This window comes from Scyliorhinus torazame, chromosome 5 (genome assembly GCF_047496885.1).
Source record: "Scyliorhinus torazame isolate Kashiwa2021f chromosome 5, sScyTor2.1, whole genome shotgun sequence".
NCBI classification, from domain to species: Eukaryota; Metazoa; Chordata; class Chondrichthyes; order Carcharhiniformes; family Scyliorhinidae; genus Scyliorhinus; species Scyliorhinus torazame.
This window is the reverse complement of record NC_092711.1, coordinates 79687297-79713834: the sequence shown is the minus strand read 5'-3', so window position 1 is coordinate 79713834 and position 26538 is coordinate 79687297. Positions and strand designations below refer to the sequence as shown.

General features: G+C 49.0%; 1 protein-coding gene across 1 annotated transcript; it reads left to right on the top strand.

Annotated features, from left to right (window-relative positions):
- Positions 1-5917: 5917 nt before the first annotated feature.
- Positions 5918-25551, top strand: LOC140422728 (uncharacterized). Its single transcript, XM_072507681.1, has 4 exons — positions 5918-6021; positions 13549-13664; positions 16504-17740; positions 24647-25551. The coding sequence occupies exons 3-4, from the start codon at positions 16620-16622 to the stop codon at positions 25074-25076; spliced, it is 1551 nt and encodes a 516-aa protein (XP_072363782.1). The 5' UTR covers positions 5918-6021; positions 13549-13664; positions 16504-16619; the 3' UTR covers positions 25077-25551.
- Positions 25552-26538: the final 987 nt, after the last annotated feature.

The window sequence follows — 26538 nt, the reverse complement described above, 5'->3', positions numbered from 1 at the left end:
ACTCAGGCTGTGTGTGTGGCCCAGGTTTCACATCAGGAAGAGACCGTACTCAGGCTGTGTGTGTGGACCAGGTTTCACATCAGGAAGAGACCGTACTCAGGCTGTGTGTGTGGCCCAGGTTTCACATCAGGAAGAGACCGTACTCAGGCTGTGTGTGTGGACCAGGTTTCACATCAGGAAGTGACCGTACTCAGGCTGTGTGTGGGGACCAGGTTTCACATCAGGAAGTGACCGTACTCAGGCTGTGTGTGTGGACCAGGCTCCACATCAGGAAGAGATCGTACTCAGGCTGTGTGTGTGGACTAGGTTTCACATCAGGAAGAGATCGTACTCAGGCTGTGTGTGGACCAGCCTTCAACTCACCAGCCAACACAGACAGACAGAAGGACACCGGCACCATGGAGAAACCGTGGAAATGTGGGGACTGTGGGAAAGGATTCAATTCTCTATCTGAAGTGGAACCAGACCAGGACCAGAGTAGCAGGTTTATGAGAATAACATAATCTCCAAGTTCCCCCCCAACTCATACACTGTCCTGACTTCTCTGATATCTAGTGCTGCATGAACAGAAATTTCCTCCAATTAAATATTGGAAAGACTGAAGCCATTGTCTTCAGTTCCTGCTTCAACCCTAGCTGCCAACTCCATCCCTTTCCCCAGCAACTTTCTGAAGCTGAATAGAATGGTTGAGAGCCTTGGTGTCATATCTGACCAGAGATGGGTCTTCCGGTTGGGGCTATGCCTGGGTAGGTCGCACGTTCGGCAGCTCCTGCCGTGAACGGACTTTTGGGCCCTTCTAAGGAGCCCCAGCGGCACTTGGACGATGATTCCCGGTGTGGGAAGGCAGCAGTGAGGTTCGCCCAGCACTGTATGGAGTGGACCAGGAGCGGAGTGGTCAAAAAAGTGGCATTAGAGAAGAGAGGAGAACGGGTGAGAAAAAGCAAGATGGCGGCGGGCGGAGACCAGGCAGCATGGGCTCAGTGGTCTCGGGAGCCGCAAGAGTTTTGGAGAAGCTGCTTTGCGAAATTGAAGGCGGAGATGTTGGCCCCGATGAGGTTGTCGATTGAAAGGCTGGTGGAGACCCAGAGGATGCAGGGGACAGCGATTAAGGAGGTGCAGCAAAAGGCCTCCGAGGACGAGATCCTGGGCCTGGCGGTGAAAGTGGAGGCGCACAAGGCGTTGCATAAAAAATGGCAGGAGAAATTTGAGGATCTGGAGAACAGGTCGAGGAGGAAGAATCTGCGGATTCTGGGTCTCCCTGAAGGTGTGGAGGGGTTGGATGCTGGGGCGTATGTGGCTACGATGCTGGGTACGCTGATGGGTGCGGGAGCCTTCCCGAGGCCTGGAGCTGGATGGGGCGCACAGAGTCCTGGCGAGGAGGCCGAGGGTGAATGAGCCGCCGAGGGCTGTGGTGGTGAGGTTTCACCGTTTCACCGACAGGGAGTGTGTCTTGAGATGGGCGAAGAAGGAGCGGAGCAGCAGGTGGGAGAATGCTGAAATCCGCATTTACCAGGACTGGAGTGCAGAGCTGGCCAAGAAGAGGGCAGGATTCAACCGGGCCAAGGCGGTTCTCCACGGAAAGGGGGTGAAGTTCAGCCTGTTGCAGCCAGCGCAGCTATGGGTCACGTATCAGGACTGACACCACTACTTTGATACACCGGTCGAGGCGTGGACCTTTATCAAAAATGAGATGCTGGACTCAAATTAGTGGTTTGTAGCATGCTATGGGGGATGTTGGGGAGTGGGAGGGGGCGATATTTGTGTTTTTTCTGTATGTGTGCTGGTTTGGGAGGGGTTGTTCTCCGCGTTCGATGGGGAGGGGGCGTTCCCCACGTTCGATGGGGGGGGGGGGGGAGTGTGTGCTGGAGGCCCTGGGCCTTTGGGGAATGGAGCGAGGTTGCAGGAGAAAGGAGCTGCGCCATAGGGGGCGGGGTCGGCCCAGGCAGGGATCGTAGGCTTTTACCCACGGAAAGGGGGGGCGGGGCCTGATGCGGGGGGGCGTCACTGGACTGGAGTACACATTGGTTTGTAGGGGGAGTGGAGGGGGGGACTTGGGCCGCCCCTTTGGTGGGGGACTTTGAGGGGGAATCCAACAGGAGGATCGGTGGCAGAGGCGTGAGTGGCCGGGGTCAGCAGGAGTCAGCTGACTTATGGGAGTGCAGTGGGGGGAGCAAGGGGGTTAAGCAATTGCTTGGCTGGGGGATGGGGGGGTTGGTGGGGGTGGGGGGGGACTGGGTTGCTGCTGTACTGACTGAGGGCGAGCTGGAGGTAAGAGGGAGAGTCGGGGCAGGGAGCCTCCGCCTGGGGGGCTGAAGAGTGCGGGAGGCGTGGGCACGTGGCCGGCCTAAAAGAGGAGATGGCTAGTTGGCAGGGGGGGGGGGTCCCCCGAGGGGGGTAGTCCCCCGATCCGACTGATCACGTGGAACGTGAGAGGCTTGAATGGGCCGGTCAAGAGGGCCCAGGTGTTTGCGCACTTAAAGGGACTAAAGGCAGACGTAGCCATGTTACAGGAGATGCACCTGAAGGTTGCGGATCAGACCAGGCTGAGGAAGGGATGGGTGGGGCAGGTCTTTCATTCTGGGCTGGATGCGAAGAACAGGGGGGTCGCAATCTTGGTGAGCAAACGGGTGACTTTTGAGGCGGCGGGTATTGTGGCGAATAAGGGGGGCCGATATGTGATGGTGAGTGGTAGGCTGCAGGGGGCTCGGGTGGTGCTGGTGAATGTGTCTGCTCCGAACTGGGACGATGCAGGGTTCATGAAGCGCATGCTGAGCCGGATTCCAGATCTGGAGGCAGGTAATCTGGTAATGGGGGGGACTTCAACACGGTACTGGACCCGGCACTGGATCGGTCTAGGTAGAGGTCGGGTAAGAGGCCGGCTGCGGCCAAGGTCCTGAAGGGGTTTATGGATCAGATGGGGGGAGTGGATCCGTGGTGGTTTGCCAGGTCAAACTCCTTGTTCTCCAATGTGCACAAGGCCTACTCGCGAATAGACTTTTTCGTGGTAAGCAGGGCGCCGATCCCGAGAGTGGAGGGGACGGAGTATTCGGCCATTGCGATTTCGGATCACGTCCCGCACTGGGTGGAGCTGTAGTTGGGGTGGGAGAGGGGCCAGAGTGGCGCATGGATGTGGGACTGCTGGCAAACGAGGAGGTTTGTGGGCGGGTTCGGGGGTGCATCCAAAGATATGTGGAGGCCAATGATAATGGGGAGGATTCGGTGAGTGTGGTCTGGGAGGCGCTGAAGGCAGTGGTCAGGGGGAGCTAATTTCAATCAAGGCCCACAGGGAGGAGGGAGCGGATGGAGAGGGAGAGACTGGTAGGGGAGATACTGAGGGTGGATAGGAGGTATGCGGAATCCCCCGAGGAGGGGCTGTTGAAGGAGCGCCGGAGCCTCCAAATGGAGTTTGACTTGCTGACCACGGAGAAAGCTGACGTCCAGTGGAGGATGGTACAGCGAGCAGTGTATGAGTATGGGCAGAAGTCGGGTCGGATGTTGACACATCAGCTGCGGAGGAGGGAGGCGGCTAGAGAGATGGGGGAATCAGGGATGGGGGCGGGAACACGGTGTGGAGTCCAGCTAAAATAAACGAGGTCTTTAGGGACTTTTATGGTAACTTGTACAAGTCAGAACCCCCTTGGGGGGGGCGGGGGGGGGGGGGGGGGGGGGGGAGAGGATGCGGCAGTTCCTGGACCAACTGAGGTTTCCAAGGGTGGAGGAGGGGCGAGTAGAGGGTTTTGGGGCCCCGATCGAGATGGAGGAGCTAGTTAAGGGGTTGGGGAGTATGCAGGCGGGCAAGGCCCCGGGACCAGATGGGTTCCCGGTTGAGTTCGACAGGAAGTTCTTTGAACTGTTGGCCCCATTGCTGCTGAGAACCTTTAATGAGACGAAGGAAAAGGGAATTTGTCCCCCGACGATGTCGCAGGCTTCGACCTCGCTTATCCTCAAGCGGGACAAGCACCCGCTGCAGTGTGGCTCGTATAGGCCGATTTTGCTCCTCAATGGAGATGCCAAGTTGTTGGTGGAGGTCTTGGCCACCAGGATTGAGGATTGTGTCCCAGGAGTGATACTTGAGGATCAGACGGGGTTTGTGAAGGGCAGACAGCTGAACACGAATGTGCGGAGGCTCCTGAATGTGATTATGATGCCCACAGAGGGGGGTGATGCAGAAGTGGTAGCGGCAATGGACGCGGAGAAAGCCTTTGACCGGGTGGAGTGGGAGTATCTGTGGGAGGTGTTAGGTAGGTTTGGGTTCGGGGAGGAGTTCATAGGGTGGGTTATATTGTTGTACCAGACACCAGTGGCAAGTGTATCGACGAACCGGCTGCGGTCAGGGTATTTTAGGTTGTACCATGGAACGAGGCAGGGGTGCCCTTTGTCCTGGTGATTGAGCCGCTGGCTATGGCGTTGAGGGAGTCCAGAAACTGGAGGGGTTTGGTCTGGGGGTGGGGAGGGGGGGGGGAGGAGCACCATGTCTCACTATACGCAGATGACCTGCTTCTGTACATTGCGGATCCGCTGGAGGGGATGGAGGAGGTCATGTAGACCCTTCGAGAGTTTGGAGGATATAAGCTCAACGTGGGGAAGAGTGAGCTGTTTGTGGTGCATGCGAGGGGCCAGGAAAGGACGTTGGAGGAGCTACTGCTCAAGATGGTGGTGAGGAGTTTTCGGTATTTGGGTATCCAGGTGGCTAAGAGTTGGGGGGTCTTGCATAAGCTCAATCTGGCACGGCTGGTGGACCAGATGGAGGAGCACTTCAGGAGGTGGGACATGTTGCACTCTCCCTGGCGGGTAGGGTGCAATCCGTTAGGATGACGGTCCTCCCCAGGTTCCAATTCGTCTTTCAATGCCTGCCCATTCTCATCCCCAAGGGCTTCTTTAAGCGGGTAAACAGGAGCATTATGGGATTTGTGTGGGCAAATAAGACCCCGAGGGTTAAGAGGGTGTTCTTGGAGTGCAGTTTGAGGGGGGGGGGGGATACGGGACAACCATAGGTTTGTTCCAGGTAGGATAGATGGTGGGTTCCCAAGCTGGCACCGGGTGGGAATTAAAAGGATGGGGGATTTATTCATCGATGTGACTTGTGCCAGTCTGAGGGCGCTGGAGGAGAAATTTGGGTTACCTCCGGGAAATGCCTTTAGGTATATGCAGGTTCGGGCGGTCGTGAGAAAGCAGGTAGGGGAATTCCCGCTGCTGCCTACCCGAAGGATACAGGACAGGGTGATTTCGGGCGTGTGGGTCAGAGAGGGTAAGGTCTCGGCGATATACCAGGAGCTGCAGGAGGTGGAGGAAGCCTCGGTGGAGGAGCTGAAGGGCAAGTGGGAGGAGGAGCTAGATGAGGAGCTGGATGGGGGCCTGTGGGCTGACGCCCTGGAAGGGTCAATTCCTCTTCATCTTGCGCCTTTTTGTAAGGGGCGTATGCCCCATTCTCCTTTGAGATGGGTGTTAAATTGTTAATCGTTTAGAGGGTTAAGTTGTTTTGTTTTGTTGGCATATTGCCACGTTTTCTTTGTATTATTTTCCTATTTGGACTGTTTTGTAAAAATTATTGAAAAACATTTTAAAAAGAAAATCTAATATCTCCTCATGTGGCTCAGTGTCAATTGTTATTTTGTAACGTTTCTCTGAAAGTCGAAAAAGTTTTATTCTGTTCAAGTCACAATATAAATTCGAATTATTGTCACTGCCCTGGACATATATTCTGCCCCATAAATAGGAATTTGTAACTCAGAGTGAAGCAGTTTGCTGGACATTCTGTCATGAAGACACATTTCAAAAACGTTGCCCCCAACAATGATGGCCACTGAGCCTGCGCTCTGCTGCTCGTGCCCCAATAAAGATGGTGGGTGCGCGTGCGCAGTGAGCTGCCAGTGATCCATATAAGGTGCCGAGGGCGCATGTGCATTGCTGCGAGGAACCCAATTTGAGACGGCGCATGCGCACCGCTGCCAGTACCAAATAAAGATGGCGACCGCATAGTCCTCTCTGTGAGAAAGCTCTAGGCCCCGCTCAGATCCCCAGGTACCGGTGGTTTATTTTTCCGGATTTTCGGTTTATATAACATGTTTACGAAGCGTGCCTAACGACCCGCATGATCCAGCTCTCCCTCCGTCCCGCCATTCCCACCTTCACGAGTTGTGCATCCGAGAAAGAACCTTTTCTGCATCGCCATTAATCACACTGCGCATGCTTCACTCGGCCAGTCCTGCCCACATTCACTCCGATTGGTTGGAGGACCAATCACTCCTGCCTGGTCTGCCGGACCCGCCCACTATTCTCCTACTGGTCGCGCGATGCCGTCAATCATTGCCCGGGCGTTGTGAGGTGACAGGTGAGAGGTCAGTGTTGGGGGCGGGGTTTACAAACCCCAGGGCCCCAGAACCGAATGTGCAGTACGGTAGCACAAGTCATTGGATAGCACTGTGGCTTCACAGCGCCAGGGTCGATTCCCGGTTGGGTCACTGTCTGCGCGGAATCTGCACGTTCTCCCCGTGTCTGCGTGGGTTTCCTCCCACAGTCCAAAGACGTGCAGGTGAGGTGGATTGGCCATGATAAATTGCCCTTCGTGACCAAAAAGGTTAGGAGGGGTTACGGAGATAGGGTGGAAGTGAGGGCTTGAGTGGGTCGGTGCAGTCTCTATGGGCCAAATGGCCCCCTTCTGCACTGTATGTTCTGTGTAAAACAATGAATATTCTCCACTCTCACTATCTGCCGCTTCCGGCTTCTCTCCACAAACAACCTCTCAGAGCCCAGGGGGGTGGGGGTGGGGGGGGGGGGGTGACACTGACCCAGTGACAATGTCACTGCATTAGTCACGCAGAGAGACAGGAAAATGTTCAGGGGACATGGGCTCCAATCCATTAAATTAATAAAATCTGGAATTTAAAGTTAGTCTCCGTGATTGTGACTGAGGCTCCACTGAGAAAATCTCCAATGTCGCTGGATTAGGTCAAAAAGGCAGAAAGTAGGAAACTAGTTAGTTTAAAACCTGTTGTTGGGAAGCTGTTGGAATCCATTATTGAGGAAGTAATAACTGGACATTTTGAAAGTCAAACCATCAGAGTCAGTGTGGTTTTGTGAAGGGTAAATCGTGTTTGACTCATTTCTTGCAGTTCTTGGAAGATGTATCAGGCTAAGTGGATAATGGGGTCCTGTAGATGTATTTGGATTTCCAAAATACATTTGACAAGGTGTCACACAAAAGGTAATAAGGTAAAATCCCAGGGGGTTGAGAGATGATATATTAGCTTGGATAGAGGATTGGCTAACCAACAGACAGCAGAGAGTGGGGATTAGATTTATTGACACATGTACTGAAGAAAAATATTTTTATGCAGAGGGTGGTGACGGTCTGGAATGCACTGCCTAGGAGGGTGGTAGAGATGGGTTGCCTCACATCCTCTAAAAAAGTACCTGGATGAAGACTGGCACGTCATAACATTGAAGGCGATGAGCTAAGTGCTGACAAATGGGATTAGGTAGGTGGGTCAGGTTTATCATGTGTCGGTGCAAACTCGATGGACCTAAGGGCCTCTTCTGCACTGTTGCTGATGAAAGTTTGGTGGCATCTCAAACAGCATACATGATAGCATAAAATTGCAAGAAGATATTGACAGACAAGGTCAATGGGCAAGACTGTGGCAATGTAAACATGTGTGAGGTTATCTGTTTTGAACCAAAAATGGATCGAACTGAGTACTTTCTAAATGGAAAGAGGTTAAGTACAGTGGGTGTCCAAAGAGACTTGGGATTCATAGAATCTACAGCATGGAGACCGGCCCTTCGGCCCAAACTGGTCCATGCCAACCAAAAAGCTCATCTAAGCCACTCCCATTTGCCTGTGTTTGGCCCATATCCCTCTGAACCTTTCCTATCCATGTATCTGTCCAAATGCTTTTCAATGTTGTCAATGTCCCTGCCTCAACCATTTTCTCCGGCAGCTCATTCCGTACTATCCTCGGTGTAAAACCGTTGCTCCTCAGATTCCCATTAATTCTTTCCCCTCTTAACTTAAACCGATGCCCTCTGGTCCTCGATTCCCCAACCCTGAGAAAAAGAGCGAGTGCATTCACCCTATCCATGCCTCTCATGATCTTATACACCTCGATAAGATCACCCCTCAGTCTCCTACGCTCCAAAGAAAAAGGTCCTGGCCTGTCCAATCTCTCCCTAGAACTCAGTCCCTTGAGTCCTGGCAACATCCTTGTAAATCTCTTCTGCACTCTCTCCAGTTTAATAACATCTTTCCGACAGCAAAGCAACCAAAACTGAACACAATACTCCAGGTGCGGCCTCACCAACGTCCTGGACAACTGCAACATAACTTCCCAACTTCTATACTCAGTGCCCTGACTGATGAAGGCCAGCATGCCAAAAGCATTCTTCAGAGAATTTACAGTGCAGAAGGAGGCTATTCGGCCCATCGAGTCTGCACCGGCCCTTACAAAGAGCATCCTACTCAAGCCCACTTATCTACCCTATCTCCGTAACCCAGTAACCCCCACTTAACCTTTTTTTGGGGACACTAAGGGCAATTTAGCATGGCCAGTCGACCCGCACATCTTTAGACTGAAGGAGGAAACCAGAGAACACACGCAGACACAGGGAGAAGGTGCAGACTCTGCACAGACAGTGACCCATCGGGGAATCGAACCTGGGATCCTGGAGCTGTGAAGCAACTGTGCTAACCATATGCTACCGTGCTGCCCTATCTACCTGTGACTCCACCTTTAGAGAACCGTGCACCTGAACTGCAAGATCCCTCTGTTCCATGATACACCCTAAGGCCCGACCATTCACTGTGAAAGTCCGACCTTGATTTGACTTTCTGAAATGCAACTCCTCACACTTATCTGTACTGAACTCCATTTGCCATTTCTCGGCCCACTTCCCTAGTTGATCAAGAGCCTGCTGCAATTTTTGATAACCTTCCTCACTGCCGACAATACCACCTATTTTAGTGTCATCTGCAAACTTACTGATCATGCAGTCAGGCAGGAATCCCCTGTGGTTGTCCCCCTCTCGAACAGGTATACCCCTTTGGATACTGTCGGGGGGGGATAGCCGATCAGGGGAAAACAGCAGCAGCCAGAGCAGTGGCACCACGGCCGGCTCTGATGTTCAGAAGGCAGGGTCAAAGCGCAGAAGAGCAATAGTAATAGGGGACTCTATAGTCAGGGGCACAGATAGGTGCTTCTGTGGACGTGAAGGAGACTCCAGGATGGTATGTTGCCTCCCTGGTGCCAGGGTCCAGGATGTCTCCGAACAGGTAGAGGGCATCCTGAAGGGGGAGGGCAAACAGGCAGAGGTCGTTGTACATATTGGTACTAACGACATAGGCAGGAAGGGGCATGAGGTCCTGCAGCAGGAGTTCAGGGAGCTAGGCAGAAAGTTAAAAGACAGGACCTCTAGGGTTGTAATCTCGGGATTACTCCCTGTACCACGTGCCAGTGAGGCTAGAAATAGGAAGATAGAGCAGCTAAACACGTGGCTAAACAGCTGGTGTAGGAGGGAGGGTTTCCGTTATCTGGAGCACTGGGAGCTCTTCCGGGGCAGGTGTGACCTATATAAGAAGGACGGGATGCATCTAAACTGGAGAGGCATAAATATCCTGGCCGCGAGGTTTGCTAGTGTCACACGGGAGGGTTTAAACTAGTATGGCAGGGGGGTGGGCATGGGAGCAATAGGTCAGAAGGTGAGAGCATTGAGGGAGAACTAGGGAATAGGGACAGTGTGGCTCTGAGGCAGAGCAGACGGGGAGAAGTTGCTGAACACAGCGGGTCTGGTGGCCTGAAGTGCATATGTTTTAATGCAATAAGTATTACGGGTAAGGCAGATGAACTTAGAGCTTGGATTAGTACTTGGAACTATGATGTTGTTGCCATTACAGAGACCTGGTTGAGGGAAGGGCAGGATTGGCAGCTAGACGTTCCAGGATTTAGATGTTTCAGGCGGGATAGAGGGGGATGTAAAAGGGGTGGCGGAGTTGCGCTACTGGTTAGGGAGGATATCACAGCTGTACTACGGGAGGACACCCCAGAGGGCAGTGAGGCTATATGGGTAGAGATCAGGAATAAGAAGGGTGCAGTCACAATGTTGGGGGTTGACTACAGGCCTCCCAACAGCCAGCGGGATATAGAGGAGCAGATAGGTAGACAGATTGTGGAAAATAGTAAAAACAACAGGGTTGTGGTGATGGGAGACTTCAACTTCCCCAATATTGACTGGGACTCACTTCGTGCCAGGGGCTTAGACGGGGCAGAGTTTGTAAGGAGCATCCAGGAGGGCTTTTTAAAACAATATGTAGATAGTCCAACTAGGGAAGGGGTGGTACTGGACCTGGTATTGGGGAATGAGCCCAGCCAGGTGGTAGAAGTTTCAGTAGGGGAGCATTTCGGGAACAGTGACCACAATTCAGTAAGTTTTAAAGTGCTGGTGGACAAGGATAAGAGTGGTCCTCGGGTGAATGTGCTAAATTGGGAGAAGGCTAATTATAACAATATTAGGCGGGAACTGAAGAACCTAGATTGGGGGTGGATGTTTGAGGGCAAATCAACATCTGACATGTGGGAGGCTTTCAAGTGTCAGTTGAAAGGAATTCAGGACCGGCATGTTCCTGCGAGGAAGAAGGATAAATACGGCAATTTTCAGGAACCTTGGATAACGAGAGATATTGTACGCCTCGTCAAAAAGAAAAAGGAGGCATTTGTCAGGACTAAAAGGCTGGGAACAGACGAAGCCTGTGTGGAATAAAAGGAAAGTAGGAAGGAACTTAAGCAAGGAGTCAGGATGGCTAGAAGGGGTCATGAAAAGTCATTGGCAAATAGGGTTAAGGAAAATCCCAAGGCTCTTTATCCGTACATAAAAAGCAAGAGGGTAGCCAGGGAAAGGGTTGGTCCACTGAAGGATAGGCAAGGGAATCTATGTGTGGAGCCAGAGGAAATGGGCGAGGTACTAAATTAATACTTTGCATCAGTATTCACCAAAGAGAAGAAATTGGTAGATGTTGAGTCTGGAGAAGGGTGTGTAGATAGCCTGGGTCACATTGAGATCCAAAAAGACGAGGTGTTGGGCGTCTTAAAAAATATTACGGTAGATAAGTCCCCAGGGCCTGATGGGATCTACCCCAGAATTCTGAAGGAGGCTGGAGAGGAAATTGCTGAGGCCTTGACAGAAATCTTTGAATCCTCACTGTCTTGAGGTGATGTCCTAGAACTGGAGAATAGCCAATGTTGTTCCTCTGTTTAAGAAGGGTAGCAAGGATAATCCAGGGAACTACAGGCCGGTGAGTCTTACTTCAGTGGTAGGGAAATTACTGGGGAGAATTCTTCGAGACAGGATCTACTCCTATTTGGAAGCAAATGGACGTATTAGTGAGAGGCAGCACGGTTTTGTGAAGGGGAGGTCGTGTCTCACTAACTTGATAGAGCTTTTCGAGGAGGTCACAAAGATGATTGATGCAGGTAGGGCAGTGGATGTTGTCCACATGGACTTCAGTAAGGCCTTTGACAAGGTCCCTCATGGTAGACTAGTACAAATGGTGAAGTCACACGGGATCAGGGGTGAGCTGGCAAGGTAGATACAGAACTGGCTAGGTCATAGAAGGCAGAGAGTAGCAATGGAAGGATGCTTCTCTAATTGGAGGGCTGTGACCAGTGGTGTTCCGCAGGGATCAGTGCTGGGACCTTTGCTGTTTGTAGTATATATAAATGATTTGGAGGAAAATGTAACTGGTCTGATTAGTAAGTTTGCAGACAACACAAAGGTTAGTGGAATTGCGGATAGCGATGAGGACTGTCAGAGGATACAGCAGGATTTAGATTGTTTGGAGACTTGGGCTGAGAGATGGCAGATGGAGTTTAATCCGGACAAATGTGAGGTAATGCATTTTGGAAGATCTAATGCAGGTAGGGAATATACAGTGAATGGTAGAACCCTCAAGAGTATTGAAAGTCAGAGAGATCTAGGTGTACAGGTCCACAGGTCACTGAAAGGGGCAACACAGGTGGAGAAGGTAGTCAAGAAGGCATACGGCATGCTTGCCTTCATTGGCCGGGGCATTGAGTATAAGAATTGGCAAGTCATGTTGCAGCTGTATAGAACCTTAGTTAGGCCACACTTGGAGTATAGTGTTCAATTCTGGTCGCCACACTACCAGAAGGATGTGGAGGCTTTAGAGAGGGTGCAGAAGTGATTTACCAGAATGTTGCCTGGTATGGAGGGCATTAGCTATGAGGAGCGGTTGAATAAACTCGGTTTGTCCTCACTGGAACGACGGAGGTTAAGGGGCGACCTGATAGAGGTCTACAAAATTATGAGGAGCATAGACAGAGTGGATAGTCAGAGGCTTTTCCCCAGAATAGAGGGGTCAATTACTAGTAGGCATAGGTTTAAGGTGAGAGGGGCAAGGTTTAGAGTAGATGTATGAGGCAAGTTTTTTTACACAGAGGGTAGTGGGTGCCTGGAACTCGCTACCAGAGGAGGTGGTGGAAGCAGGGACGATAGTGACATTTAAGGGGCATCTTGACAAATACATGAATAGGATGGGAATAGAGGGATACGGACCCAGGAAGTGTAGAAGATTGTAGTTTAGTCGGGCAGCATGGTCGGCACGGGCTTGGAGGGCCGAAGGGCCTGTTCCTGTGCTGTACATTTCTTTGTTCTTTGTTCTTTTGTATGCCTTGCACATTCTCATCCAAATCGCTGATATAGATACAAACAGCAATCTCCTAGTTACTAATCTCCTAGTTACTAATATCCTCGTTACTCCCCTAATTAGTTAATTACTCCAGTTTTTCAAATTTAGGAACCGATTCCCAACCAGCCAATCAGCTTTACTCTGATGTCACGTGTTATAACCTGCCTACTTACGATTGGCTGGGGACTAATGACTATCCCACAATCCTATGGGAGTATGAACTTCCCCCAATGAGGGGGGTGGAGAAACTCCTAGTATAAATAAGCTGGCCAGTTCAGGAACCAGCAGGAAGGAGGAGGTAGCAAGGGAAGTTACTGCTACTGTTATAGTGAATAAACGTTATTACTTTGTATCCTTCAAACTCGTGCTGGATTCTTCATGGCCCTTACAAAATCACATTTCGGTTTTTATTCCCAGTTCCCGATACCCAACAGGTAAGTTATTTATACTGACTGTTCCAAAGCTCATCCTCCCCGGATTCGCACCAACTCCACTCCCTGCCGACTAGGCCGTGAATTCCCGAGATAAGTTATTTATACTTACTGTTCCGAAGCTCCTCTCCCCGAGTTCACACCAACTCCACTCCCTGCGTTGGTGAGGTTCATCCCTGGGTGTCTGGAAAATCATTAGGACAGTAACTGTCCTGTGAGGTAATGAGTCATTTTGCTTCCCAATTGGCCGAGGAAGGCAGTGTGTCACAAGGATGGATGTGTTGGCCGAGTAATGGCTGGAGGATGCGGCAGGCAGGTCATGTCATCAAACCTCCAGGAATACATTTAATCAAAGTTGGCAGGGAGAGAATGTTGTGAATTTCTATCCTAAACTGACAGTGAGGTTTCTGTAAATTTAAGGATACTGGAAGAGGACGTTTAACAGACGGGAAACGCAAACCAAACGTCACATCGCAATCTGACAGAGTCACTCGATTCACCAGAACCTGAATATCAGCAGCATCTGGGTGTGGAAGGTAAAAGGTTTGTCTGTTCTGTCTGTGAGGGAAGATTTCAGGTCTCAGTGTAACTGGAAAAGCCCCGAGATTCACAAACCCTGGTTAGACCAAACCTGGAGAACTGTGTTCAGTTCTGGACAACAAACCTGAGGAAGGATAGAATGGCCTCAGAGGGAGTGTAGCATAGATTTACCCGAGTGATATCTGAACCCCCGGAGTTAAATTACAAAACTAGATTACACAAAAGAGTCAGAGACAGAGAAGGGCATTCGGCCCTTTGAGTCCGTGCTAGCTTTCTGGAGCAATCCAGTCAGTCCCATTATCCTGCTCTTTCCCTGTATCCTCGCAGGTTTATTTCCCTCAAATTAGACCATAAGACATCGGAGCATAATTAGGCCACTCGGCCCATCGGGTCTGCTCCGCCATTCAATCATGGCTGATATGTTGCTCATCCCTATTCTCCTGCCTTTTCCCCATAGCCACTGATCCCCTTATTAAGCAAGAACCTATCTATCTCTGTCTTAAAGACATTCAGTGATTTGGCCCCCACAGCCTTCTGCAGCAAAGAGTTCCACAGATTCACCACCCTCTGGCTGAAGAAATTCCTCCTCATCTCTGTTTTAAAGGATCGTCCCTTTAGTTTGAGATGGTGTCCTCTGCTTCTAGTTTTTCCTGCAAGTGGAAACATCCTCTCCTTGTCCACTCTACCCAGGCCTCGCAGTATCGTGTAAGTTTCAATAAGATTCCGCCCCCCACCCTCCCCCATCCTTCGAAACTCCAACGAGTGCAGACCTAGAGTCCCCAACCATTCCTCATAGACAAGCTCTTCATGCCAGGGATCATACTTGTGAACCTCCTCTAGTCCCTTTCCAAGGCCAGCACATCCTTCCTTGGATACGGGGCACAAAACAGCTCACAATACTCCAAATGGGGTCTGACCAGAGCCTTATATAACCTCAAAAGTACATCCCTGGTCTTGTATTCTAGTCCTCTCGACATGAATGCTAACATTGCATTTGCCTTCCTAACTGCCGACTGAACCTGCACGTTAACCTGAAGAGAATCTTGAACAAGGACTCCCAAGTCCCGTTGTGCTTCTGATTTCCGAAGCATCTTTCCATTTAGAAAATAGTCGATGCCTCTATTTTTCCTTCCAAAGTGCATAACCTCACACTTGTATTCCACTTCTTTGCCCACTCTCCTAGTCTGCCGAAGTCCTTCTGCAGCCTGCCTGCTTCCTCAATACTACCTGCCCCTCTACAGATCTTTGTATCATGTGCAAACTTAGCAACAGTGCCTTCAGTTCCTTCTTCCAGATCATTAATGTATATTGTAAAATGTTGTGGTCCCAGCACCGACCCCTGAGGGACACCACTAGTCACCGGCTGCCATCCTGAAAAAGACCCCTTTATCCCCACTCTCTGCCTTCTGCCAGTCAGACAATCCTCTATCCAGGCCAGGATCTTGCCCTTAACACCATGGGCTCTTAACCTATTTAACAGTCTCCTATGTCTGTGTGAAATCATTCATTGTGTCTATTTTCGGCCCCTCGAGCCTGCTCAGCATTCAATAAGATTGCGGCTGATCTCATTCCACCCCAAGTCCACATTTCTGCCTACCCCTGATGACCTTTCACCCCCTTGCTCAACAAGAATCTATCCAGCTCTGCCTTAAAAATATTCAAGGACTCTGCTTCCGCTGCCTTTTAAGAACATGAGTTCCAAAGTCTTACAACCCTCAAGAGAATAAAAAATCCTCATCTCCATCGGAAATGGGAGACCCCTTATTTTGCAACAGTGATGCCCTCATTCCAGATTCTCCCACAAGCGGAAACATCTTCTCCACATCATAGATTATCATAGAATTTACAGTGCAGAAGGAGGCCATTTGGCCCATCGAGTTTGCACCGGCTCCTGGAAAGAGCGCCCTACCCAAGGTCAACACATCCACCCTGTCAAGACCCCTCAGGATCTTATATAGTTCAATCCAGGTTTTACCCAAAACTTTAAATCTGTGTCCCGACTGCTTGTACGATCAGTGAATGAAAACAGTTTCTTTGTCCACCTGGTGGAAACCTGGCATAATCTTGTGTCCCTGAATCAAATCTCCCTCAACCTCCTTTGCTGGAACCATTCTGGTAAATCTCCCCTGCACCTTCTCCAAGAACCTTCACATCCTTCCTGAAGAGTGGTGACCAGAGCTTTATAAAGATTCATAGAATAGAATTAGAACCATAGAATTACTACAGTGCAGAAGGGGGCCATTCTGCCCATCAGGTCGCCACTGATTCTCTGAAAGGGCACCCTGCCGAGGCCCACACCCCAACCCTGTCCCCGTAACCCCATAGCCCCACCGAACCTGTACATCCCTGGACACTAAGGGGCAATTTATCAAGGCCAATCCACCTAACGTGCCCTTCTTTGGTCTGTTGGAGGAAACCTGAGCACCGGGTGGAAACCCACGCAGTTACGGGGAGAAAGTGCAAACTCCAGACACACAGTCACCAAGGCCGGAATTGAACCCAGGTCCCTGGCGCTGTGAGGCAGCAGTGCTAACCACTGTGCCACCAGAAGCATAGTTTTGGTATCAATATTACTGTTTATGAAGCTGAAGATCGAGTTTGCTATGCCATCTATCCTCTTTAATTTGTCTTGTAGATATACAAATTCCCTCTTCACCTCTTTCTCTCTCCTCCCAAAGAGGTCAGTTGGGTTTTTGTGACTATCCAGCAGTTTCTCATGGTCACTTTTTTTTAGTGTTGGCCCCACAAATGACCAGATTCATTCAGCTCAATTTCACAACCTGCCTTCGTGTTTTGTGGGTTCTCTCTCACTCCCTATTTTTTGTTTTAAATCAGTTTCACAGGGTGTTCGAAGGGGAAGCTTCAAAGTCCGGAACCTCAAACCAAGCATCACATCAGGATCTGACAGAGTCCTCAATTTATCATATCCTCAATATCATCGTACTTTGAACATGGAAGGAAAAAGCATCGTTCACAGTGGGGAGAAGCCGTACACGCGTTGTGTGTGTGGACGAGGATTCAGTCAATCATCAGACCTCATAAACCACAAATGCAGTCACACAGAGGAGAAACCGTGGAAATGTGGGGACTGTGGGAAAGGATTCACTGCCCCATCCAAGCTGGAAACTCATCGACACAGTCACACTGGGGAGAGACCATTCGCCTGCTCCAAGTGTGGGAAGGGATTCACTCAGTCATCTGACCTGGAGAAACACCAGCGAGTTCACACTGGGGAGAGACCATTTCAATGTCCAGACTGTGGGAAGAGCTATAAAAGTTCTGGGAGTCTGATACGCCATCAACGTGTACGCACTGACGAGAAACCGTTCAGGTGCTCTCACTGTGGGACTGGGTTCAGACAATCATCTCATCTCACTGTACATCAGCGAATTCACTCTGGGGAGAAGCCATTCGTCTGCTCTGAGTGTGGGAAGGGATTTACTCAGTCATCTGATCTGCTGAGTCACCAGCGAGTTCACACTGATGCGAGACCGTTCCAATGTCCAGACTGCGGGAAGTACTATAAAAGTTCTGGGGATCTGATGAGCCATCAACGTGTTCACACTGACGAGAAACCGTTTAGGTGCTCTGACTGCGGGACTGGGTTCAGACACTCATCTCGCCTCACTGTACATCAGCGCATTCACACTGGGGAGAGACCATTCACCTGCGCCCAATGTGGGAAGAGATTCACTCAGTCATCCAACCTGCTGACACACCAGCGAGTTCACACTGGGGAGAGACCATTCACCTGCGCCCAATGTGGGAAGAGATTCACTCAGTCATCCAACCTGCTGACACACCAGCGAATTCACACTGGGGAGAAGCCATTCGCCTGCTGGTGTGGGAAGGGATTCACTCAGTCATCGGCCCTGTGGTACCACCAGCGAGTTCACACTGGGGAGAGACCATTCGCCTGCTCCTGGTGTGGGAAGGGATTCGCTCAGTCATCTGACCTGCAGAGGCATCAGCGAGTTCACACTGGGGAGAGGCCATTCACCTGCTCCAAGTGTGGGAAGGGATTCACTCAGTCATCTGACCTGCAGAAGCACCAGCGAGTTCACACTGGAGAGTGATCGTTCACCTCCAATTGTAGGAAGGGATTTCCCGCTTCATCCCAGCTGCTGACACACCAACGAGGCCACAGAGCAGATACATTAACGGCGTTCAAAAATCATCTTGACAAACACATGGATAAGATGGACACAGAGGGATATGGTTCAAGAGTTTTGGCCATGGTTGGTGTCATGACCGGAGCAAGCTGGGAGGACCGAAGGGCCTGTTCCTGTGCTGTATTGTTCTTTGATCTCTGTGCAGTAATTGGATTTTTCTGTTACTCACATTCAGGGCTGAACCATGTTCATTTGGGTCTCTTTCTGCTGATAACAAACTCCAGCCCATTTACAGGGGCTAATATTCTGGCTAAAAGTCAAATAAATTAGATTTGTGTTAAATACGCAGTGTATTAAAACTTTTTAATATCTGACACAAGTTCCTTTTGAAGTACTCTCGCTGTCCCCTGTCTCTTCCATCCTCACCTCCAACATGAAGTGTAAGGAGCTTGTGGAGCTTCTTTGTGACTGAGATTGAGTAAATCTGATCAGCTGCCTCTGCTGCTTCCCTCCCTTCCACGAGCCCACCGGACCAAACTGTCTCTAAATTTCATCCTTTCCCGAGCCCTGAACCCACATCTTTCTCTAGTTTCTCTCCCATCTCCCCTCATGCCCTCTCAGAGCTCATCTTGTCCATGAGACCCAGCTCCTGCTCCATCAACCCTATTCCCACTCAGCTACTGATCAGCCAACTGCCCTGTGTCCATGGATATTGTCAACATTTCTCTCTCTTCAGGTACTGTCCCTCAGTCCTTCAAATCTGCCATCATCACCCCCTCCTCAGTACAACAAACCCTTGACCCTGCCATCCTTACAAATTACTGCCCCATCTTCAACCTCCCTCTCCTCTCCAAACTCTTTGAACATGTTGTCACCTCCCAAATCCTTGCCCATCTTTCCCAGAACTCCCATGTTTGATTCCCTTCAATCAGGTCTCTGCCCTGTCACAGTGAAATACAGGAGACAAACAGAATCTTACCCAGAGAGAAAGACAGACAATCCGGGAGCTTGGATCCAACACGGAAATGTCCAGAAGACAAGAGTAGCAGCACCGTCATTATCGAGAGACAACAATACCTGCTGGAGACAGACAGACAACTAAACAACACTAATCGCAACACCAAGCTACCTATACCCATATACCCGAGACAGGAAGGAGAATTGGAGACAGACTGGAAGAACTCAGACTCCAGACACATTAACCAAAAACAGATGGAATATCTGAGGTACAACAGGTAGAACCAAGGAAGTTCTACCTGTTCCCTAAAATACACAAACACATAATCTTTATTAGTGTCACAGGTAGGCTTACATTAACACGGCAATGAAGTTACTGTGAAAAGCCCCGAGTCACCACAGTCCGGTGCCTGTTCAGGTACACAGAGGGAGAATTTAAAATGTCCAATTCACCTAACAAGCACGTCTTTCGGGACTTGTGGGAGGAAACCGGAGCACCCGGAGGGAACCCATGCAGACACGGAGAGAACGTGCAGACTCCACACAGACAGTGCCCCAAGTGGGAATTGAACTCAGAACCCTGGCACTGTGAATCAACTGTGCTACCCACTGTGCTACCGTCAGGGAAATACCACCAGGCACATCCATCGGGTCAGACAGAGAGAAAATCCAACATAATGATAGAATTTACAGTGCAGAAGGAGGCCATTCAGCCCATCGAGCCTGCACCGGCCCTCGGAAACGGCACCCTACTTAAGCCCATGCCTCCACCCACCTAACCTTTGTTTGGACACTAAGGGGCAATTTAGCGTGGCCAATCCACCGAACCTGCACATCTTTGGGCTGTGGGAGAAAACTGGAGGACCCGGAGGGAACCCACGCAGACACGGGGAGAATGTGCAAACTCCACAAAGTTTCCCAAGGCTGCAATAGCTGAAACATCAACACACTGCTCCTCATAGTTGATGTTATGGTGGTTCAATTAATATAATTAGTGGATTAAAAATGTATGTAATTTAGAGTTCAAACTGAAAATGCCAGATTAACTCAACAGGTCTGGCAGCATCATAGAATCCCTCCAGTGCAGTAGGAGGCCATTCGGCCCATTGAGTTTGCACCACCCCTAAAAAAGAGCATCCCGCCCAGGCGCACTTCCCCTGCCCTGTCCCCGTATCTCCACTTCCCCTTTGCACACTGAAGGGCAATTTATAGCACGTTCACACTGGGGAGAAACCATTCACCTGCCTTGAGTGTGGGAAGGGATTCACTCAGTCTGCCCACCTCACTTCACACCAACGTGTTCACTCTGACACGAAATCTTTTAAATGTTCCGCCTGAGCGAAGAGCTTCAAAGGCAAAATGGATCTGCTGATTCACCAGCGCAGTCACACTGGAGAGAGGCCGTTCAACTGCTCTGTGTGTGGGAAGGGATTCACTCAGCAGTCCCTCCGGCTGAAACACCAGCGCATTCACACCAGGGAGGGAGCGTTCATCTGTTCCCCATGTGGGAAGGGATTCATTCGGTCATCCACCCTGCAGACACACCAGCGAGTTCACAAGTGCCTCCACGACTGCTGTTATTGATGTTAATCACATCCAGGACTGAACCGAAATCACATCCAGGACAGAACCATGTTCATTCTGACAGCTGGAGTTTGTTTGAGTTAATGTTAATAATCCCTGAAACTGAGAATAGAATAGATTGGTGTTTGACAGCCGGCACAGACACAGTGGGACAAAGGGCCGTGTTTTGTGCTGTAAAACTCTAGAACTCAAACCCATCTCACTTCACACCAACATGTTCACTCTGACACAAGACATTTTATGTGTTCTGATTGTGAGAAGAGCTTGAGAAGCAAAATGGATCTGCTGACTCACCAACGCGCTCACACTGGAGAGAGACTGCTCCGAGAGTGGGAAGGGATTCACTCAGTCATCCACCCTGCAGAAACACGACTGAATTCACACCGGGAAGAGGCCAGTCACCTGTTCCAAGTGTGGGAAGGGATTCTCTCATTCATTCACGCTGCAGAAACACCAGCGAATTCACACCGGAACAAATCCTTTAAAAATATTTGAATATTGCTGTCAAAGCTTTTCCTCTTATACTCATCAGCATAGATGCAAGAATACCAAATTTAAAAGGGGGCAATTGATACTGACTGTGTATAAATTGGTTGGTAAGTGGACTCTGATTGATTGAGGGGCTGCCATGAAGAGTGCACCAGGGAAAAACTACCTAAAGCTTTTGTTTAAATGCCAAAATATCAAGTGGATTCTGATTGCTTGATGTGTTGGCATGGGGTTTGCGTCAGGGAACATTTGGCCTCCAATCTTTTGTTTAATTGAAAAGATGCAGCACCAGGACAAATTCTTTTGTGCGCAGATGTCTAGCCCTCCATTTGAATATGAAAAATTCCAAGATCTGGATCTAGTCATGAACAGAGTGGATAGTTAGGAGCTTTTTCCCAGGGTGGAAGAGTCAATTACTCAGGGACAAAGGTTTAAGGTACAAGGGGAAGTTTAGAGGAGATGCGTGAGACAAGTTTTTTTCACAGAGGATATTGGGTGCCTGGAACTTGCTGCCGGAGAAGGTGGTGGAAGCATGTACAATAGTGATGTTTAAGGGGTGTTTTGACAAATACATAAATCGGGTGGGGAAACAGGGCTATGGACCCTGGATGTGTTGAAGGTTTTAGGTTACATGGACAACATGGTCGGCACAGGTTTGGAGGGCCGAAGGGCCTGTCCCAGTGCTGTACTTTTATTTATTTATAATCTTTGTATAGTCCACATTCTTAACAAATTCAATTATTTCTTCCTTAGGCCATAGCCTATTTGTGTGCCATGTTTTGTTCAACCCCTTCCATTAGTTTTTGAGATCTATTGTTACCGACAGGAATGAAATCAGGTTTTGGAACTCTGAACCTTAAAAACAGTACATTTACTTATTAAGGGTACTGTCTCACAATGAGGTTTCAGGAAAATCCTGATCCAAAAACTGCTCTGAAAACTCTGCTGATATTTGGACAGCTGTGACAAATTCAGTTTAGCACACTGGGCTAAATCACTGGCTTTTAAAGCAGGCCAGCAGCACAATTCAATTCCCGTACCAGCCTCCCCGAACAGGCGCCGGAATGTGGCGACTAGGGGCTTTTCACAGTAACTTCATTTGAAGCCTACTTGTGACGAGTGATTTTCATTTCATTTCAAATTCTTTCCCAGCAGTGAAGATAATCGACAAACATTCTCAAACAATTAACATTCAAAACAAATCACAACAATCTCAAAGAAAAGGTCAATTTGTCTGATCTTCCATTGTGAACGGATACTTTAAAAAAAATAAAAAAAAATCGAGATCCTGGTCTTAACAAAAAATAGATCAGCTCTTGCATGGGTCATACTCTGTCGGTGTACCAATGTTTGGTGATATCTGTCCATTAGTTTGTGAGATAAATTATTTACAGCAGAATTATAGGGCGGTGAACATTATCTCTGCTCATCTTCTGTGGCAGAGGTACTTTCAGTACATTGATCAGCCTGATGTCTATTTTCAGACAGTGTTACACAAGGGGAAAAGGGGGTGATTCAAGTCAGCAAGTCAAGGCATCCTTTTTAAATGGCCAGTTCAAATTTGAACCTAGAATTAGAAAAGAATTGGAAATGGGAGAAAAGAAAGTGTTTTATTTACAGATGTTGGATACAGGAGGTTTCAGTCTGTATTTAAACTCAACCTTCATTCACAAGCTGGAGGATCAGAGTCCTTCCGGTTTTCAAGAGCCACCCCATTGGCCGGACCGTTTCCCTGGAAAACTTGGCTCCATGAGATGATGGGGAGGGTGGTGCTGAAGATGTCCCTGCGAACAACAGTGATTCCTATTGGCTGATTCAGGCCGGGGTCCATTGTGACGTCACAATGCCTCAGAGGGGCGTTCCCAGCCAGCGGGAGGATATCACTGGTTGCAGAAGCAAGATACAGCAGATTGGACAACAGCTCAGCGCGTCTGGAGGTCAAAGTGCCTCCCAGCACCACGTGGGCTCAGGTTCCGCCCTCTCATAGTGGTCGGAGCTGAGCTTAACCAATGGGAAGACCTGGCACACCGGAAGTGCTCTTCTGGTGATTGCAGCCAATCAATATACGAGCTTTGTACTAATGGCGACAAGGAGTTTCCTCTATTGTCTGAGTCTGGAGCTTGTGAATCTGCTCATTCCTGCCCAGCAAAGCTGCTGCTTCTCCTCCATCTGTGACTGAAGATTAAGATTAAGACAAGCTAAAGTTTCATCCTCTGTCCCACACCTGTGAGTAAAACACGTCTTTTCGTCCCCTTTTCACTTCTTTTCGTCCCCTTTCCACTTCTTTTCTCATTCTGACCTTAAATGATTGACCTGCAGGAACTGGAGGGAAAGGAAGTGAATCCAGGGAGGGTGCAGACTCTGGAAAGGTTGGCCCAGTTCTCTCTCTCTCGAAGACAGTGACATCCTTTGCTCCATCAACTTGGTCCATTTATTTGTCTGACTTAAAGGATGGTCTCTTTTCTGATGTTCACAACTAAAGGGTTTTGTGGCTGACATAATGAATTAATATAAGACAGAGATATGTCTCGACTTGTTATAAAGTCTGTCATTTTTCAAAATTTGCCGTGCAGAAGGAGGCCATTTGGCCCATCGAGTCTGCACCAGCCCTTGGAAACTGCACCCCACCTAAGCACACGCCTCCACCCTATCCCCGTAACTCAACCCAACCTTTTTGGACACAAAGGGCAATTTATCATGGGCAATCCACCTAACTGGCACATCTTTGGACTGTGGGAGGAAACCGGAGCACCTGGAGGAAACCCACGCAGACACTGGGAGAACATACGGACTCTGCAGAGACCCAAGTCAGGAATCGAACCTGGGACCCTGGAGCTGTGAAGCAACTGTGCTAACCACTGTGCTACCGTGCTCCCCTCATGAAATACATTCATTATTACTTCTGTCTGTTACTGTCGCTGTGTTGTATATTTCCAGTCATAGAACCATTACAGCACAGGAGTCCCATTTGACAACTCGAGTCCATGTTGTCTTTCAGTCAAGGAATCCAGTCAGTCCTATTCACTGTCCATATCCCCATAGTCCTTCAAGTATATTTCTTTCAATTACCCATTGAATTCCTGTTTGATGTAGTTGAATGTCTCTGCATTCACCACCCTTGTAGGCAGCGTGTTTGTGTTCATAAACAATCATTATCTTAATCTATTTCTACTGCTATGGCTCATTAAACTCTGATCAAGCAATACAGTACTGTAGGTGAAACAGATTTTTAATCCGGGATTTAAACGTGTATGTTTTTAGTCTAGCATCTGCATCAAGATTTTTAGTGCTGTACTCGACAGGAAATGGTGAGCATGGATCTGTAGAGGAGTCGCACAAATTGTCACCTACAGGAGAATTGGGAGGGTGTACAGCAGATTGAGAACAGTGTGAGTGTGGATGGAGATTTACAGCTTTCTTTAAAATAAGAGCGGAAAGAATGTTCCATTGGAACTAGAATTATCTGTTCTGAATGTCTATCCTGGACTGACGGTGATAACTTTTCTAAACTCCTTTTACAGGACGTTAGAAGTAGAGAATTTGGAGACAGAAATCTTGAATTAATCATCACGTCAGGATCTGAGAGTCCTGAGTTGACTGGGACATGGATATCATTGGCCTTTGACTCTCAAAAGAGAAATGTTTGTCTGCTTCAAAAGGTTTTCAAAATCGGTGTGACTAGAAAGGCAATCAGACAACCCCCCTCTCCCCCCGAGTGAGAGTGTTCCAGCAAACTGAGTGCGGAAGAGTTTTACCTTGACATAGCCTGTTAAAACTTTGCACCATTCACATTGAGGAGAGACCATACAAGGGTTTTGTGCATTGATGAGGCTTTAACTGATCATTGAATTTGGAGAGGCATTGGACACTTGCACTGTGGAGAAACCATGGAAATGTGGGGACTGTGGGAAGGGATTCTGTACGCCCTCTACACTGGAAACTCATCAACGCAGTCACATTGGAGAGAGGCCGTTCATTTGTTCTGACTGTGGGAAGGGATTCACACAGTCATCCAATCTGCTGAGACACCAGCGAGTTCACACTGGGGACAGACCGTTCACCTGCTCTGACTGTGGAAAGGGATTCACCAATTCATCCAACCTGCACACACACCAGCAACTTCACACTGGGGAGAGGCCTTTCACTTGCTCCGAGTGTGGGAAGGGATTCAGTCATTTATCTAATCTGCTGAGACACCAGCGAGTTGGCAGCAGGGACAGGTCATTCATCTGCTGTCAGTGTGAGAAGCGATCCCGTGATTCATAGACCCTGCGCCTGCATCAGCGAGTTCACACCGGAGAAAGGCCATTCATCTGCTTTGACTGTGGTAAAGGATTCACCCAAGTATCCAACCTGCTGAGACACCAGCAAGTCCATAAGTGATGACAGGGGTTGGATTCTGCTGTTATTGCTGCTGTGAATCACATCCAGGAATGAACCATGTTCATTCTGACGGTTGGAGAGTCAGAGAGTTTCTTTCTACTGGACTGGCCAGTCTTCCGACTTTGCTTCCAGTGGGCCGGTTTTGTGATGGGGACTGCTCGTCTTGACAGAAGTGATTCACAAAAGCAGATGTAGTACATTTATTTTATTCTGGATAGTAAACTTAATTTACAGTAAAGTCACAGTAACTTCATTTGAAGCCTACTTGTGACAATAAGCGATTTTCATTTCATTTTCATTTCAAATAGTATTTTCCCTGCCACTACAAGTAAATCTAAAATGAATACATTTGTCTCTATTCCATTGAGTCGGCTCAGTTGGTCTGTGTCAGTATTTATGCTGCACCTGACGCTCCGCTCACCCCTCTTCATCTCCCCATCAGCAGCTCATCCTATTCCAAATCTAGCTTGTCCACAAGAGGTAGGAATAGAAGTAGGCCATTCGGCCCATCAAATCTGCTCTGTTATTCAATGAGATCATGGCTGATCTGATATGTTCTTGAACTCCACTTTACCGCCTTATCCCCATAACCCCTGATTCTCTTACTGATTAAAAATCTGTCTATCTTAAACTTGAACATACTTAATGACCCAGCCTCGACAGATAAGGAGGGGGAGGGAGGGTGAGAGGAGGGAGGCGGGATCAGGATATTGAATCGGATGATCAGCCATGGTCATAATGAAAGCGGAGCAGGCCCAAAGGGTCGAATGACCTCCTCCTGCTCCTATTTTCTATGTTTCTATGTAACTATTCACAGGATCGTTTTAGCAGGACTTCCCTATTTTTACATCCCATTCCATTTGAAATAAAGACCAACATTCCATTTGTCATCCCAATTACCTGCTGAACTGAGAGCTTCAGGTTTTTAGGTGTCCAGATTACCAACAACCTGTCCTGGTCCCCCATGCTGACAATATTGTTAAGAGAGCCCACCAACGACTCTACTTTCTCAGAAGCCTGAGGAAATTTGACATGTCAGCTACGACTCTCTCCAACTTTTACAGATGCACCATTGAAAGCATTCTTTCTGGTTGTATTATAGCTTGGTATGGATCCTGCTCTGCCCAAGGTTGTGAATGTAGCCCAGTCCACCACGCAAACCAGCTTCCCATCCATTGACTCTATCTAACCCTAACCCGGAATCCTAACCTTGACGAGTGCCACGTATAACATTAAATTGTTCCAAGTAGTGTCATAATACACGTATCTTTTTTTCTCTGATTCTTATATCTATCCTACAATTCTTCATATCTCCGCCCTATCCATAATCTTCCCTGGGATTATC